The following is a 16,638-nucleotide window of genomic DNA, read 5'->3' on the forward strand; positions in this document are numbered from 1 at the left end:
AAAGTACTTCATGGTTCGGCTTGGAATTTGGGAAATAGTCGTCTCATGCGGACTTATGCAAAAAACAATATCTTAAAGTCTGGCAACTAAACAGACCTATTCCTGAGTCTGCTGTGAACATTAAAGATAATTAATCCCGATATATATCACACCCAAACCTCAAAATAGGTTACAGGAGATTTTCGTGGTGTCATTTGTGAAGAGTGGGCCAATGGCACGGTTATTTTTAGAATCTACGTACAAGGCACTTTATTTCCACTGACATGTGTTGCACACGCAAAGATTGTACACATAAAATATGGTACTTATGCTGCTGTCTATATATTAAAGCAATAGGTGGTTTTTGGCACATTTTTAAAGCAAATTTTCGCAAACATAAGGCAGCTTGCTATGGAAGCGCAAAACGGACGTTTAAGATGGCTATGACAAAAGTTTTTAAAACGTTAAAAAACGTCAACATTAAAATTCTTTGGATTCTTTGTTTCATTTAAATTTCAATATCTTTTTCTGATATTTCGCTTTCTAGTCAATTTTAATTTTTTCCAGTATCATCAGTATTCATAAAAATTATCTTCTTTTTAATTCTTTTGGCGAACGTAATGCCTTTTATTCTTTGATCGACGCATCAACGCTTTTAACTTCGGAACGCAGCATCTTTTTTCGCAATCCTTGCAATTTACAAGACATTCAGGTCTGCATTTCGGTGCTAGTTGAACAAGTAATTTTGAGCAGGGCTTTTCTTTTTTCTTAGGACATAGAACTTTAATTGTTTTCAATTCCATGGGAACTTTTGCCTCTTCCACTTCTGGTTTGACTGGCGCTTTAAACACTAGAGGAGGCGCAGCTGGCTCACAGGGTACCATTTTTGGCGCTTCAGACATTTGTGGAGACGAAGCTGGCATACAGGATTCCATTTTCGGAGCTTCTTGACACGACGGACTCATTGGTGGGGCACATGAAGGCGCACACAATTGCTGTGATGGTGCTTGGGGTGGCATACAAGGATTCTGCGTGGGGGATGTTAGTTCAGTTGGTACTGTTTCCGCACATGGTGTTCGCACTAACGGCGGTGGCTGAACAAGAGGTATATGGACAGGTGACGTGGCTAATGGAGCAGCTTGTACTAACGTCTGTGACTGAACAGAAGGTAATTGGACAGGTGACATGGCTAATGGAGCAGCTTGTACTAATGGAGGTGTCAGGACAGAAGCCACTCGGATAGGACGCATAGCCAATGGAGCAGATTGTACTAAAGAGATTGACTGAGCAGTAGGCGCTTGAAGTTGAGTCTGCGCAACAGAACTCATTGGAGGTACTTGAAGTTGGACAGAAGACATTTGTGGAGGAAAAGCTGCCTGGGCAAGTGGAACTCTTACCGGTACATGCAATACCGGATTTACTGATGCTGGGTTTTGTTGAACTGAATTATATTGAGCTTGTTGAACCGTTGGTGACTGTGAAGAAGGAGCCTGCATCGGAACTTGCATCGCGGCTTGCACTGGATTACTAACCGTTGAAGTTTGCACCTGATCCTGTGGTTGAGGTATAGAAAGTGTCTTTTTACATGGTTGACCTGGATTTGACAAAACAGGTACTACTGTTTGCTGTTGCAATTGGATTGGAAGGTTAATGATGCCATATTGTACCTGATTTAATTGAGTGGCATCGTTTCCAAGGGATAATGGGGGGCATGCAGGCGGATTTTGAATTTGTGACACAGTATTTTGAGTGTTTAAAGAAGGCGATATAACCGCTCCATTTCCTTGTTCTGTAGTTTGTATTGGTGGTGGTATCAAATCAGAAGGAGGAATAACTTGATTGTTATCACTTATGATTGTACTAGGAAGTGATGCTTGTTTATTGAGTTGCACAGATTGTGAAGAGATTGGAGGATTTTGTGTGGCAATAATTGGATTTGCTGTCGCCTCTAAGATATTACCAGCGCTAACATGGACGTTCGGATTAACTACTGGTGTATTTTTTACGGGAGCTGTAACACCAACTGGGTTTATAGATCCTTGTCGCAGTTTTCTTGTTTTGTGACCAAATTTTCTGTTAAAAGGTTTACGCCTATTTTTTCTAGATTGATCAACTTCACTGTAGATATTTTTATTATTAGCTCGAGAATTGATGGAAGCTAATGATTTTTCTTTTTCCTTTTGTCCCATTGTCTCTTCCCCTAATTTTTCTTTGTAGCCATTCATGTCTTCTTTGACGTTTCCTTCTGGAGAAGCATTTTCATCTTCTAATAAGTCACTTGGAATATTTTTGTCATCTAGTGTTTCTAAAGAATCTTGCGACGTTTGTGACTGCATCAGCATGGAATTTTCTCTTGATGTATCAGTTACACTCTCTTTATCATCTTCATAAGTAGATAGATCGTCGAATTGATTTTCTGTTTTGGTCGTGACTAAAACGGCAATGTAGAACATTGTTTGATAGAAGCCTGTTTCAAATGTATGTAAAAGGCGAACTCAAGTTAGATAAATATATTAATGTTCGATGTGTTTTTGGAACATTATTTCGCAGTTTGAATAAGTGGGGCTAATTAGATATTGGTACCATTGATCTAGTCTTGATAAGCTGGACTTGCGCTTAGTAAGACCAATTTTTTGATCTTATCAACTAAAAAATATTGCTTAAATAGGACTTGAGTGCAATGACTTCAAAGTGTAGAAGACAAAAAAGAAGGATTTTGAATGCATTGCATTAAAAAAATTGTGAAGCATTGTACTATGTTTGTGTGTTGATCGACTGTAGAACGTTGGCAGGGTCCTCCTCACAAGTTAAATTCTGATATACGCAAACAAAATCAATAAGTGGGACATTTTTACCTCTTAAGTTCCAATTAATCAAGTCTTAAAATTGATCAGAAACAAACTGCTGCACATTGATGGACTAGAGTAAAATCATTTTTTGATGCTGGAGAATTTTTGTTCATGGGTGGTTGACTTAACAAATGATAGTCTTTGATAACTTGCTTAATTTCAAACTAAATTGGGAAGTTCATCAGGGAAATGAAAAACAACAAATCTTACGAAAGAATGGGGAAATCCAAAGAAAAAGCAATAATAACGATGCCGGTTAATACGTAAAACAGTTAACTTAGCTGTTAGAAGAAGAAAAAAAGTAATCGGAGTTTAAATTCTATTTTTTCTGAACTGGTGTCAAAAGCTATGCTTACACTGTTTTCTCCTCTCATCCTAAATTGTAGACAAGATCTAACGCCTTTTTTCCGCTAAGCGGAATAATTTTGAGCATTTAAATTGGTTGGCAGAAATTTCCGTTGTATATTTGATTTCTATTTTTGCGACGGCTCAGTAGACGTTTCTAGCCGTTCACATTTTTTTCACCTTACACAGAATAGTTCGCGTAGTAGAGATAATTTTTTACTGTAATTTTTTGCGCAGAAACATTAAACCAGAATCTGCAATGCTTTGTAAAAAGGGTGCCGTACCCTGAAGTATATTCTGAAAGCATTTCTTTAGCCTTAGGATACACAAGAATAATAATTGGAGCAACTTAAGCCTTGATATGGCTATAGATATTAATATAATGTTCATTTTCGTTTTTTCAAATGCACACTAGAAGATAATATATTCATTTTGTCGTCCAGCGAATTTTCTATACGCGCTTTTTTATAAAAATATAGTTCATAAGAATATTTAACTGGGGTTCAGGATAAAATGTGTTATGCTTTCTAATAATGTGTTAGACATTCTTCTAACAGCGCATAATTTATTATTGCAGTGTAGAATCCAAAAAAGAATAATGTTTCCCGAAACCTTTGAAATCGGGAAACACCGCATACTTTACAGAACATTTCGACGCTGTCTTAAACCTTCTTAGTGGTATCCTCTTTTTCTTAATTCAGCGAGGGAAAAAAAGTATATTTTACAAACTTCACGACGACAAACAAATTATTCAAAACACTTTTTATAAGTTCACTCGTTCACGTGCCTATCATTTTAGATGCTAACTGAGAGGTTGCGTGTAAAGGAGACAGTTTTATGCAAAAACGCGATGGTTTTGCGGATATGGGTCATATATAATCACTATACAAGCTTATTTTGAGAATTTCTTTTAAAGCTTTACTTTGTAATTTTAGATATTTTTTTTTACTTTATTTCCCACTAAAAGTATTCATTACCTCTTTGTAGATGTAGTATAGGTCCTTTTATTCTATCATCCTTCCTAAAGTTCACATAGTTCGTATCGACCAAATTTTCTCCTTTACTATGAAAGTCTCCAGGTTTAAAATTAAATCGTTTCTCTGAGTCACCTATCTTTGTAGTACACCAACCAACATTGACAAAAGCCGACACATACAAAAATTTAGCGTCCTCTCTGCTAATTTTCGTGTCGTAAAACTTAACAGAATATGAGGAATGCTTGCTTCGTTGCGGATCGTGAATAACGTCTTGTCCTAATCTCACTGCATCTTCATTGTTTAAAGCTGCTTTGTATAACATTACGACAAGACAGGATCCTGCTGGTAGTTGGTAAGGGAAGCGCTTGCTGTAAGTAATACCACCTTCCACTCTTATTCCAGTTAAATCCACCATTGATTTAGCTGTGTCTGCAAGTAGGATCAAGGCTGCAACAAGTAGAGTGCATTTCGCGATAATTTCGTGTCGTCTAAACATTCTGTGTTGACATGTCTTCCGTAGAAATAAGTTTTGTAGAATTTTATTGAAAGAATTTATTTGCAATCAGTTGAGTTTTTATTCCTCGTGAGAATGTTTGTATGACGTGATAGTAATGTATTTTCTGCTTCGCTGTGTTTTTATTCTTCGCTTGACATGATTTGAAAGCACAAAAAGTTATTCAGCACAACCCGGAAGACACTGTGTAAAATGAAACCGCGGGTTTCCATTCTTTCGCTCTCTTTTTTTTAACCATAAATTTATAAAAAAAATTATTGAACAAAGATGAAGACTGGAAACTAGAATCTGGAAACTAATTGGTTGGAAGACTGTTTATAAAAAGCTTTATGACTTATTCTTTACTGAACAGTGCATAGCATACAACATGCAAAGCACCTCTTTTTCATTTCGTGGCTTTTGCTATCTGCATTCTATTTTTAGCATAATTATTATCAGCATCATTGGCTTCAGACTGTCGGTCCCTCAGCGGAAAATAAGTGTCTATTTGTGACATTTCTCAGTAGAGAAAACTTGAGGTGATGATACAACATGACTTTCTGTAAACACGTGTTATCGGCATCTTTCAAACTATTTTTTCACATTATTGAAGCTGCATGCAATGTACAAGTATGTTTCCAGAAAACATTTGAATTTCTGCGATGTCACAATAGGAGGAGCATATCTGACAACGCTCTGTGCAATAGTATTTACGTGCATATATCCGAAAATCCGATTGTGCATAATCCAAACAAATACTACCTACAATGACTACAATTTACGAACAATGCAATCGATGATGTGCTTTGCTTCTTTTATGTTGATGTTTTAAATGCAGATAGATTGCATGTCGCTTCTTATGCAGATCTTAATCATTCGTAACTTTGTTTCAATTAAAAACACAGCCGTCGTCAACTCGCTGTTATTTAAACTCAACATCATCCTAAGGAAAAAACTCTTAGCGGGGAAGAAAATTTAGCAAAAAAAAAACAAAAAAAACGCCAGGTTTAATTCCCCTAAAATGAATTTTTTTCACCGTATGAAAACATTAATTGTTCTTTCTAATGATCAGAGAATATGTTTTTGATTTTGATATTTGACAGGAGTGACCTTCTTTTCATATAAGTTTACATTTGTTATTGTAAAAAAATCATCCTACATGTTTCTCCTTAAACAAAAATTCTCGTCATTCGCCAAATAAATTTCTCGCTAAAATTTCTTCCCTAAACGAAATTATTTATAGAATAGTCTCAGTATCCACGTGGACAGACACCCTATCTGGTAAGAAAGTTAATCTATATCCGCAACGTGTGAGCAGGGTCTAAAAAATGGCTTCTTTCACGAAAACTAGCAAAAGTGGCTCAAATTAATATTGTGGTCCTTATACGGTCTGTAGAGTTGCTTATGTGGAAACACGTGAACCAATCAAAAACATGATAGAAAAACTTGAACCAATAAAAAACATGGTAGAAAAACTTGAACCAATCAAAAACATGGTAGAAAAACTTGAACCAATCAAAAACATGGTAGAAACACGTGAACCAATCAAAAACATGGTGGAAACACGTGAACCAATCAAAAACATGGTGTTTTTTGTTTAGATTTGATTATTTAATAGCTACCAACATTTTCAGATATTAAAAAAGAATCCGGACATCTGACCATTACAATCAGTAGTCTTGGATATGATGATTTGACAATGATTCGATGACTTTACGCAATTATTTGAAAATAACAAAATGGATGCTAATCTAAGCCACAAAATGTTTTTACAATAAAATAATCCGAATCCTTTTTGTTTTGATTTCAATACACAAAATGTAAAAATTATTTTTGTATTTAAGAATATTATTACTTTCAAAGGGAAGATTTTCATTTTGTGTTCTAGGATCCCTTTAACTACAAATTCATGAGGCAACAACTAAAACGAGATTTTATGAGTCTGCTGGAAATGTGTTTGAGTATTTTACAATATGGACGATGATATCCCCAACAATTCTGCTGGAGATATATTTATTGGAAATAAAACATGACATGCACAATATAAAAAATAGATAAAAACACAAGTTAAAGAAAAGAAAAATCGGGAAAATAGCCTATAACAGATGTGAGACACATAACTTTTATTTCCTTGTCAAACTACATAACTATCCGTGAAGTATATATGAAAAGTTCTAAATTAAAACTGAACAACTTCCTGCTTTCTCTTATAGAACATGTATTATCAAAATATCACTTTCCAGACAGTACGCAGCAACTGGATGGACAAAAAACGTCAACACATTGATTATTGCAATACGAAGGACACTCTGGTGGTTTGGGTGTTGTTCTGTTTCTCTCTCTTACATTTTCTTGATTCACTTCTACGTCTGCATTTGGATGCAATGTGACTGGCTTGGTAACTGTTACTATATTTCTAGGTTTTGCTGTTGAGATTGGATTCTGCGTTGTGGATGGTCCAGCAAAGGCTAGCATAGTAGAAAGTTGTAACATTATACATTTTAAAATACGTTTAGTATGATCTTAAATATCATTTAATAGAACACACAACTAGGTAAATACTGCGTGAAAATGAAAACCATAAGGCCAATCTCCACCCTAGAGCTCTTCGAGATAAACAATCTAGCTATCGAGGTTTTGATCTCAATGAGCTCTGGGGATGAGAATGCCATAACGTCATAATGCAGTTTCCCTTTCTGTAGTGACGTGGTGCAGCGAACCTTTTTTTCGAAGAGCACCTTGAGAAAAGATTAAAGAAGACAAATTTTGAAAACAAATATTCGAATCGACTTGATTGATACCTCACAAAAGTCAAGACATGGGTGAGACTTAACAATTTTAAGTCTCAAATATTTTTTTGGTTATGTGTTTAAATCATATATTGACAGTTCCCTCATAAAACAGTTTTATAAAAAATCGTAAAAGTTTATCTTTGATTAGGTGGCTATAATTACTCGAGTGCATAACAAGTTTCTCAAAAACAGCATAAGAGAGCAACGCGGCTTAAAAATGAAGTCTCACATTGTGCCGTAAATTAAAAAGTAAATTCAAAGACCGAGATCGGAACTTTTTGGGGAGAATATTTCATTTTTTTCCTAGTCTACTTTGGACCAAAATAGTACTGGATATGAAATTAACAAACATTTTCAAGTTATGGCCTGAAAGAGGTATATTGTAAATTTCGATGTCATTTTAAGCATACTTTTATAAATTTACTGTGCCAAATTTTGGAAACAAACTACAGCAGCCCAGTCAAAGCTAGAAACAACCCACCACAAAAACCTTTCCATTTCGCACACACGGACACTTCGGGTCTGAGTGGCAATAACCAGTTCTTTTACTGTATTTAAAATATTTCGGACAGGAGCAAGCGTCAATGCATTGTAATCTATGACAACCACGCGGGTCTTTTGCGAGACTATTGCATGTATTGATGCACAAACAAGTGGAGTTGCGTGGACACAAAGTAGTAGCTAAAAATCACCGATAGAATATTAAGGTGAGATAAACAAAAGCAAACCAACAAACAAACAAACAGACGAACATAACAAACAAGAATACCTTTAGTCGTTTGTGTAGAACGTTTAACACCACCTGTCACTGTTGTAGGGCCGCTCTCCGTAGGGGTGGTGGTCAAACTAGTGTTAATACAACCGTATAACTCGAATCGTAAACAAGGTCTGCCGTAATATTTGACAACTTCAAGTCGTATGACACGTGCTTGGATGGCATGTTCGAATTTTCGGTAAACAACCTGGTTGACTCTTCTGTTACCAGAGAAAATCTGGAAAAAAAACAATGTAGATTACACAAAACACAACCACAAAAGCAACCGCGTCACTAAAAATGTAAAAAAAATTCACCTTAACATTTCCGTGCAATTTATAATATTGAAAATCGTACTGGTTGATGCTATACTTGAGTTTAAAATTTCGGATGAACGCAATTGCACTGTCTCGACCTAAAAGAGAAGTGTGATGTCGGTGATGACATTTCTTCGCTCTGTTATGAATGCGGAATCAATTGTGCGCGCGCAATAATTAGATGCGAATCAAGTGATGTTTAGTTGTGCGTACACTATAATTTAGTGCAAACTATGTGACGTTGAGTTGTGCGCGCGCAATAATTTGAGGCGAATTAAGTCATGCTGAGTTGTGCACACGCATAATTGGATGCAAACCACGTGACATTGAGTTGTGGCGCGCAATAATTTGATGCGAATCAAGTGATGTTGAGTTGTACGCGCGCAATAATTTGGTGCTGCGCGCATAATTTGGTGCAAACCACGTGGCGTTACTTACGATTACTCATTGATTTAAGAATTTATAAATACAATACTTTAACAACAACAACATTAAACAGGGCAAGCTATTAAACATCTTACTTTGAACAGCAATTTTATTTACAGTGTAGATTTGTCCGAGGTCGACACTTATCCAATGTATTCCGGAAACATATATATTCGCGCACCACGCTCCTGCAGTCACGTTCAGTTTTTCTCTGTGATTCAGTCTCGCATTAGATGCCTGGAACACAGGTCCCCGTATGGAGTACTGATGTGAACTAGATGCAAACGCTGAAGCTTTGATGATGCTAGGATTGGCCACACCTAAATGGACAAAATAGAAAATGGCTGAAATGTTTGCATGCAATGAAAACAAAAATTTGTCATATTTTTGTGGTAAAGGCTTTCTATAAATAAAGGTCGATAAATTCTTTATTTTCTCCTGCCCTTCAACCAGAAGCTGATGTGTTTGCTTTAAATATATACTGCAATATATATTCTATATATTAAATATATATTTCCCTTTGAATATATTGAAAAACAGGTTCACATTTTACACCCATTGAAATTCACGACAACTCCCTACACTTCCTTGAATTGAAAATCCTGCATGCGAAAAAAGTAGATTTAAGCATTCCTATCAACCGTTTAAATAAAATCATGTTAAAAAAATTGTAAGGCTACCTATTGGAGCGAAGCAATATGGCTTTTTCGTTGTGCAGTTGCGCTCGTCATCAGCGTGAAAACAATCTCTCTCATCATCACAAACCCAGTGTTTTGGTATACATTGCCCATTACCACATAAAAACTCACTGAGTAGACATGTGGGTTTGGACGTTGTAGCGAGTGTGGTTGGCTGGAAGGTGCCAGCGACACAAGTGGGGCAGCAGTCACCAGGTTTCGTTTTTAGGGTCATAGGAGGGACACAGTATAATTTCTCACAAGGTTTCTTCGCACATGTAACAGCATCGTTAAAACAGCTACAGATTTCGCATGATGTTCGATTCCAATTCTGCTCAGCACGAAAATATAGTCTCAAAACTGGATCGTAGCACGGACAAGCTGACGGAAGCACACAAAACGTACCATTTCCAACAAGTCCTTGAGGACAACCACAACCTGGCTTGCATGACCTGCTGGATTCGATACATTTATCCAACAAAAATGTGCACTTACCCTGACAAATTCTTTGACAAGGTTTGTAAATTTTGTTGTTTGGACAGGGCGGTAGTGTAGTGGGAGGCAGTGTGGTGAGCGTAGTTGTGGGCGGAAAAGGGGTCGGTGAAGTTGACGTACTTATTTTTGGACAACCCAATTCATCTGATTCATCCGTACAATCATTTTTGCCATCACAAACGTATTCCACTGGCGTGCATTGGCATGTCTTGTGACATTTAAAATTCAACCTTGAACAGTTGGGACACAAAGTCGGACATTTATCTTCATCGCTACCATCTTTACAGTCTATTTTGTTGTCGCATATTTGAGTAGAGTCTAAACAATTGCTTTTATCTTTGCATATCACTTTGTACGGTGATAACACACATTCAAGTGGTGTCGTCGCTTTTGTGGTAGACGTTTGTGTTGTAGACGGCGACGTAGAGGATGTCGTAGACGATGACGTTGTAAAAGAAGACGTGGATGGCGATGATGTGGATGGCAATGATGTTAACGGTGATGACGTAGATGAAGATGTTGTAGATGACGACTTCACAATTGTTGTTGTTGTTTCTTTCGATGTAGATGGTCGTTTTGTTGATCCTGTGGTAGATTCTGTTGGTAGGTTGGTTGTTGTTGTTGTGGTGGTATATATATATATATATATATATATATATATATATATATATATATATATATATATATATATATATATATATATATATATATATATATATATATATATATATATATATATATATATATATATATATATATATATATATATATATATATATATATATATATATATATATATATATATATATATATATATATATATATATATATATATATATATATATATATATATATATATATATATATATATATATATATATATATATATTTACAAAAAAAAACAACTCTCCACTTAGACAAAATAATATTAGAAGTTAACACTTAAAAAAAGTAAATCTTTTGTTTATGATGTCATGTTGACAGTTTAAAATTACTAACTTACCTGGTCGTATTGACAGGTTTGGTCCTTTAATGATTGCTGCATCATCTTTACCTCGCAGATTTACTGATGCTGGGTTTTGTTGAACTGAATTATATTGAGCTTGTTGAACCGTTGGTGACTGTGAAGAAGGAGCTTGCATCGGAACTTGCATCGCGGCTTGCACTGGATTACTAACCGTTGAAGTTTGCACCTGATCCTGGTTGAGGTATAGAAAGTGTCTTTTTACATGGTTGACCTGGATTTGACAAAACAGGTACTACTGTTTGCTGTTGCAATTGGATTGGAAGGTTAATGATGCCATATTGTACCTGATTTAATTGAGTGGCATCGTTTCCAAGGGATAATGGGGGGCATGCAGGCGGATTTTGAATTTGTGACACAGTATTTTGAGTGTTTAAAGAAGGTGATATAACCGCTCCATTTCCTTGTTCTGTAGTTTGTATTGGTGGTGGTATCAAATCAGAAGGAGGAATAACTTGATTGTTATCACTTATGATTGTACTAGGAAGTGATGCTTGTTTATTGAGTTGCACAGATTGTGAAGAGATTGGAGGATTTTGTGTGACAATAATTGGATTTGCTGTCGCCTCTAAGATATTACCAGCGCTAACATGGACGTTCGGATTAACTACTGGTGTATTTTTTACGGGGGCTGTAACACCAACTGGGTTTATAGATCCTTGTCGCAGTTTTCTTGTTTTGTGACCAAATTTTCTGTTAAAAGGTTTACGCCTATTTTTTCTAGATTGATCAACTTCACTGTAGATATTTTTATTATTAGCTCGAGAATTGATGGAAGCTAGTGATTTTTCTTTTTCCTTTTGTCCCATTGTCTCTTCCCCTAATTTTTCTTTGTAGCCATTCATGTCTTCTTTGACGTTTCCTTCTGGAGAAGCATTTTCATCTTCTAATAAGTCACTTGGAATATTTTTGTCATCTAGTGTTTCTAAAGAATCTTGCGACGTTTGTGACTGCATCAGCATGGAATTTTCTCTTGATGTATCAGTTACACTCTCTTTATCATCTTCATAAGTAGATAGATCGTCGAATTGATTTTCTGTTTTGGTCGTGACTAAAACGGCAATGTAGAACATTGTTTGATAGAAGCCTGTTTCAAATGTATGTAAAAGGCGAACTCAAGTTAGATAAATATATTAATGTTCGATGTGTTTTTGGAACATTATTTCGCAGTTTGAATAAGTGGGGCTAATTAGATATTGGTACCATTGATCTAGTCTTGATAAGCTGGACTTGCGCTTAGTAAGACCAATTTTTTGATCTTATCAACTAAAAAATATTGCTTAAATAGGACTTGAGTGCAATGACTTCAAAGTGTAGAAGACAAAAAAGAAGGATTTTGAATGCATTGCATTAAAAAAATTGTGAAGCATTGTACTATGTTTGTGTGTTGATCGACTGTAGAACGTTGGCAGGGTCCTCCTCACAAGTTGAATTCTGATATACGCAAACAAAATCAATAAGTGGGACATTTTTACCTCTTAAGTTCCAATTAATCAAGTCTTAAAATTGATCAGAAACAAACTGCTGCACATTGATGGAAAGAAGACTAGAGTAAAATCATTTTTTGATGCTGGAGAATTTTTGTTCATGGGTGGTTGACTTAACAAATGATAGCCTTTGATAACTTGCTTAATTTCAAACTAAATTGGGAAGTTCATCAGGGAAATGAAAAACAACAAATCTTACGAAAGAATGGGGAAATCCAAAGAAAAAACAATAATAACGATGATGGTTAATACGTAAAACAGTTAACTTAGCTGTTAGAAGAAGAAAAAAAGTAATCGGAGTTTAAATTCTATTTTTTCTGAACTGGTGTCAAAAGCTATGCTTACACTGTTTTCTCCTCTCATCCTAAATTGTAGACAAGATCTAACGCCTTTTTTCCGCTAAGCGGAATAATTTTGAGCATTTAGATTGGTTGGCAGAAATTTCCGTTGTATATTTCATTTCTATTTTTGCGACGGCTCAGTAGACGTTTCTAGCCGTTCACATTTTTTTCACCTTACACAGAATAGTTCGCGTAGTAGAGATAATTTTCTACTGTAATTTTTTGCGGAGAAACATTAAACCAGAATCTGCAATGCTTTGTAAAAAGGGTGCCGTACCCTGAAGTATATTCTGAAAGCATTTCTTTAGCCTTAGGATACACAAGAATAATAATTGGAGCAACTTAAGCCTTGATATGGCTATAGATATTAATATAATGTTCATTTTTGTTTTTTCAAATGCACACTAAAAGATAATATATTCATTTTGTCGTCCAGCGAATTTTCTATACGCGCTTTTTTATAAAAATATAGTTCATAAGAATATTTAACTGGGGTTCAGGATAAAATGTGTTATGCTTTCTAATAATGTGTTAGACATTCTTCTAACAGCGCATAATTTATTTTTGCAGTGTAGAATCCAAAAAAGAATAATGTTTCCCGAAACCTTTGAAATCGGGAAACACCGCATACTTTACAGAACATTTCGACGCTGTCTTAAACCTTCTTAGTGGTATCCTCATAAGTCCTCTTCTTAATTCAGCGAGGGAAAAAAAGTATATTTTACAAACTTCACGACGACAAACAAATTATTCAAAACACTTTTTATAAGTTCACTCGTTCACGTGCCTATCATTTTAGATGCTAACTGAGAGGTTGCGTGAAAAGGAGACAGTTTTATGCAAAAACGCGATGGTTTTGCGGATATGGGTCATATATAATCACTATACAAGCTTATTTTGAGAATTTCCTGATTCTTCTAAAGCTTTACCTCGTAATTTTAGATATTTTTTTACTTTATTTCCCACTAAAAGTATTCATTACCTCTTTGTAGATGTAGTATAGGTCCTTTTATTCTATCATCCTTCCTAAAGTTCACATAGTTCGTATCGACCAAATTTTCTCCTTTACTATGAAAGTCTCCAGGTTTAAAATTAAATCGTTTCTCTGAGTCACCTATCTTTGTAGTACACCAACCAACATTGACAAAAGCCGACACATACAAAAATTTAGCGTCCTCTCTGCTAATTTTTGTGTCGTAAAACTTAACAGAATATGAGGAATGCTTGTTTCGTTGCGGATCGTGAATAACGTCTTGTCCTAATCTCACTGCATCTTCATTATTTAAAGCTGCTTTGTATAACATTACGACAAGACAGGATCCTGCTGGTAGTTGGTAAGGGAAGCGCTTGCTGTAAGTAATACCACCTTCCACTCTTATTCCAGTTAAATCCACCATTGATTTAGCTGTGTCCGCAAGTAGGATCAAGGCTGCAACAAGTAGAGTGCATTTTGCGATAATTTCGTGTCGTCTAAACATTCTGTGTTGACATGTCTTCCGTAGAAATAAGTTTTGTAGAATTTTATTGAAAGAATTTATTTGCAATCAGTTGAGTTATTATTCCTCGTGAGAATGTTTGTATGACGTGATAGTAATGTATTTTCTGCTTCGCTGTGTTTTTATTCTTCGCTTGACATGATTTGAAAGCACAAAAAGTTATTCAGCACAACCCGGAAGACACTGTGTAAAATGAAACCGCGGGTTTCCATTCTTTCGCTCTCTTTTTTTTAACCATAAATTTATAAAAAAAATTATTGAACAAAGATGAAGACTGGAAACTAGAATCTGGAAACTAATTGGTTGGAAGACTGTTTATAAAAAAGCTTTATGACTTATTCTTTACTGAACATTGCATAGCATACAACATGCAAAGCAACTCTTTTTCATTTCATGGCTTTTGCTATCTGCATTCTATTTTTAGCATAATTATTATCAGCATCATTGGCTTCAGACTCTCGGTCCCTCGGCGGAAAATAAGTGTCTATTTGTGACATTTCTCAGTAGAGAAAACTTGAGGTGATGATACAACATGACCTTCTGTAAACACGTCTTACCGGCATCTTTCAAACTTTTTTTTCACATTATCGAAGCTGCATGCAATGTACAAGTATGTTTCCAGAAAACATTTGAATTTCTGCGATGTCACAACAGAACCGATGGAGGGGCATACCTGACAACGCTCTGTGCAATAGTATATACGTGCATATATCCGAAAATCCGATTGTGCATAAGCCGAACAAATACTACCTACAATGACCGCAATTTACGAACAATCCAATCGATAAAAGCAATGTGCTTTGCTTCTTTTGTGTTGATGTTTTATATGCAGATAGATTGCATGTCGCTTCTTATGCAGATCTTAATCATTCGTAACTTTGTTTCAATTAAAAACACAGCTGTCGTCAACTCGCTGTTATTTAAACTCAACATCATCCTAAGGAAAAAATCTTAGCGGGGAAGAAAATTTAGCAAAAAAAAAACAAAAAAAAAACGCCAGGTTTAATTCCCCTAAAATGAATTTTTTTCGCCGTATGAAAACATTAATTGTTCTTTCTAATGATCAGAGAATATGTTTTTGATTTTGATATTTGACAGGAGTGACCTTCTTTTCATATAAGTTTACATTTGTTATTGTAAAAAAATCATCCTACATGTTTCTCCTTAAACAAAAATTCTCGTCATTCGCCAAATAAATTTCTCGCTAAAATTTCTTCCCTAAACGAAATTATTTATAGAATAGTCTCAGTATCCACGTGGACAGACACCCTATCTGGTAAGAAAGTTAATCTATATCCGCAACGTGTGAGCAGGGTCTAAAAAATGGCTTCTTTCACGAAAACTAGCAAAAGTGGCTCAAATTAATATTGTGGTCCTTATACGGTCTGTAGAGTTGCTTATGTGGAAACACGTGAACCAATCAAAAACATGGTAGAAAAACTTGAACCAATAAAAAACATGGTAGAAAAACTTGAACCAATCAAAAACATGGTAGAAAAACTTGAACCAATCAAAAACATGGTAGAAACACGTGAACCAATCAAAAATATGGTGGAAACACGTGAACCAATCAAAAACATGGTGTTTTTTGTTTAGATTTGATTATTTAATAGCTACCAACATTTTCAGATATTAAAAAAGAATCCGGACATCTGACCATTACAATCAGTAGTCTTGGATATGATGATTTGACAATGATTCGATGACTTTACGCAATTATTTGAAAATAACAAAATGGATGCTAATCTAAGCCACAAAATGTTTTTACAATAAAATAATCCGAATTCTTTTTGTTTTGATTTCAATACACAAAATGTAAAAATTATTTTTGTATTTAAGAATATTATTACTTTCAAAGGGAAGATTTTCATTTTGTGTTCTAGGATCCCTTTAACTACAAAATCATGAGGCAACAACTAAAACGAGATTTTATGAGTCTGCTGGAAATGTGTTTGAGTATTTTACAATATGGACGATGATATCCCCAACAATTCTGCTGGAGATATATTTATTGGAAATAAAACATGACATGCACAATATAAAAAATAGATAAAAACACAAGTTAAAGAAAAGAAAAATCGGGAAAATAGCCTATAACAGATGTGAGACACATAACTTTTATTTCCTTGTCAAACTACATAACTATCCGTGAAGTATATATGAAAAGTTCTAAATTAAAACTGAAC

At 35.2% G+C, this 16,638-nt stretch overlaps 2 protein-coding genes across 2 annotated transcripts; both read right to left on the bottom strand.

Moving 5' to 3' along the window:
• Positions 1-578: 578 nt before the first annotated feature.
• LOC130621381 (proline-rich protein 36-like) lies at positions 579-2,432 on the bottom strand. Its single transcript, XM_057436668.1, has one exon. It carries the CDS (start codon positions 2,430-2,432, stop codon positions 579-581), a length of 1,854 nt encoding a protein of 617 aa, XP_057292651.1.
• A 5,268-nt stretch (positions 2,433-7,700) lies between these two features.
• LOC130622390 (coagulation factor V-like) lies at positions 7,701-10,791 on the bottom strand. Its single transcript, XM_057437844.1, has 5 exons — positions 9,613-10,791; positions 9,028-9,252; positions 8,507-8,604; positions 8,205-8,427; positions 7,701-8,116 (listed from the first exon to the last, which is right to left on the bottom strand). The coding sequence occupies exons 1-5, from the start codon at positions 9,842-9,844 to the stop codon at positions 7,902-7,904; spliced, it is 993 nt and encodes a 330-aa protein (XP_057293827.1). The 5' UTR covers positions 9,845-10,791; the 3' UTR covers positions 7,701-7,901.
• Between the last annotated feature and the right edge of the window lie 5,847 nt (positions 10,792-16,638).

Source organism: Hydractinia symbiolongicarpus, chromosome 12 (assembly GCF_029227915.1).
Source record: "Hydractinia symbiolongicarpus strain clone_291-10 chromosome 12, HSymV2.1, whole genome shotgun sequence".
Lineage (NCBI taxonomy): Eukaryota > Metazoa > Cnidaria > Hydrozoa > Anthoathecata > Hydractiniidae > Hydractinia > Hydractinia symbiolongicarpus.

What these genes read in the sequence shown, in the direction of transcription:
- LOC130621381 (XM_057436668.1), bottom strand. Translation starts at nt 2,432, where the DNA reads ATGTTCTACATTGCCGTTTTAGTCACGACCAAAACAGAAAATCAATTC.
- LOC130622390 (XM_057437844.1), bottom strand. Translation starts at nt 9,844, where the DNA reads ATGACCCTAAAAACGAAACCTGGTGACTGCTGCCCCACTTGTGTCGCT. An exon ending in ATATTGCTTCGCTCCAATAG is followed by an intron (nt 9,253 to 9,612) that starts GTAGCCTTACAA and finishes TTGTCCATTTAG; the next exon opens with GTGTGGCCAATCCTAGCATC. An exon ending in AATTGCACGGAAATGTTAAG is followed by an intron (nt 8,428 to 8,506) that starts GTGAATTTTTTT and finishes TTTTTTTTCCAG; the next exon opens with ATTTTCTCTGGTAACAGAAG.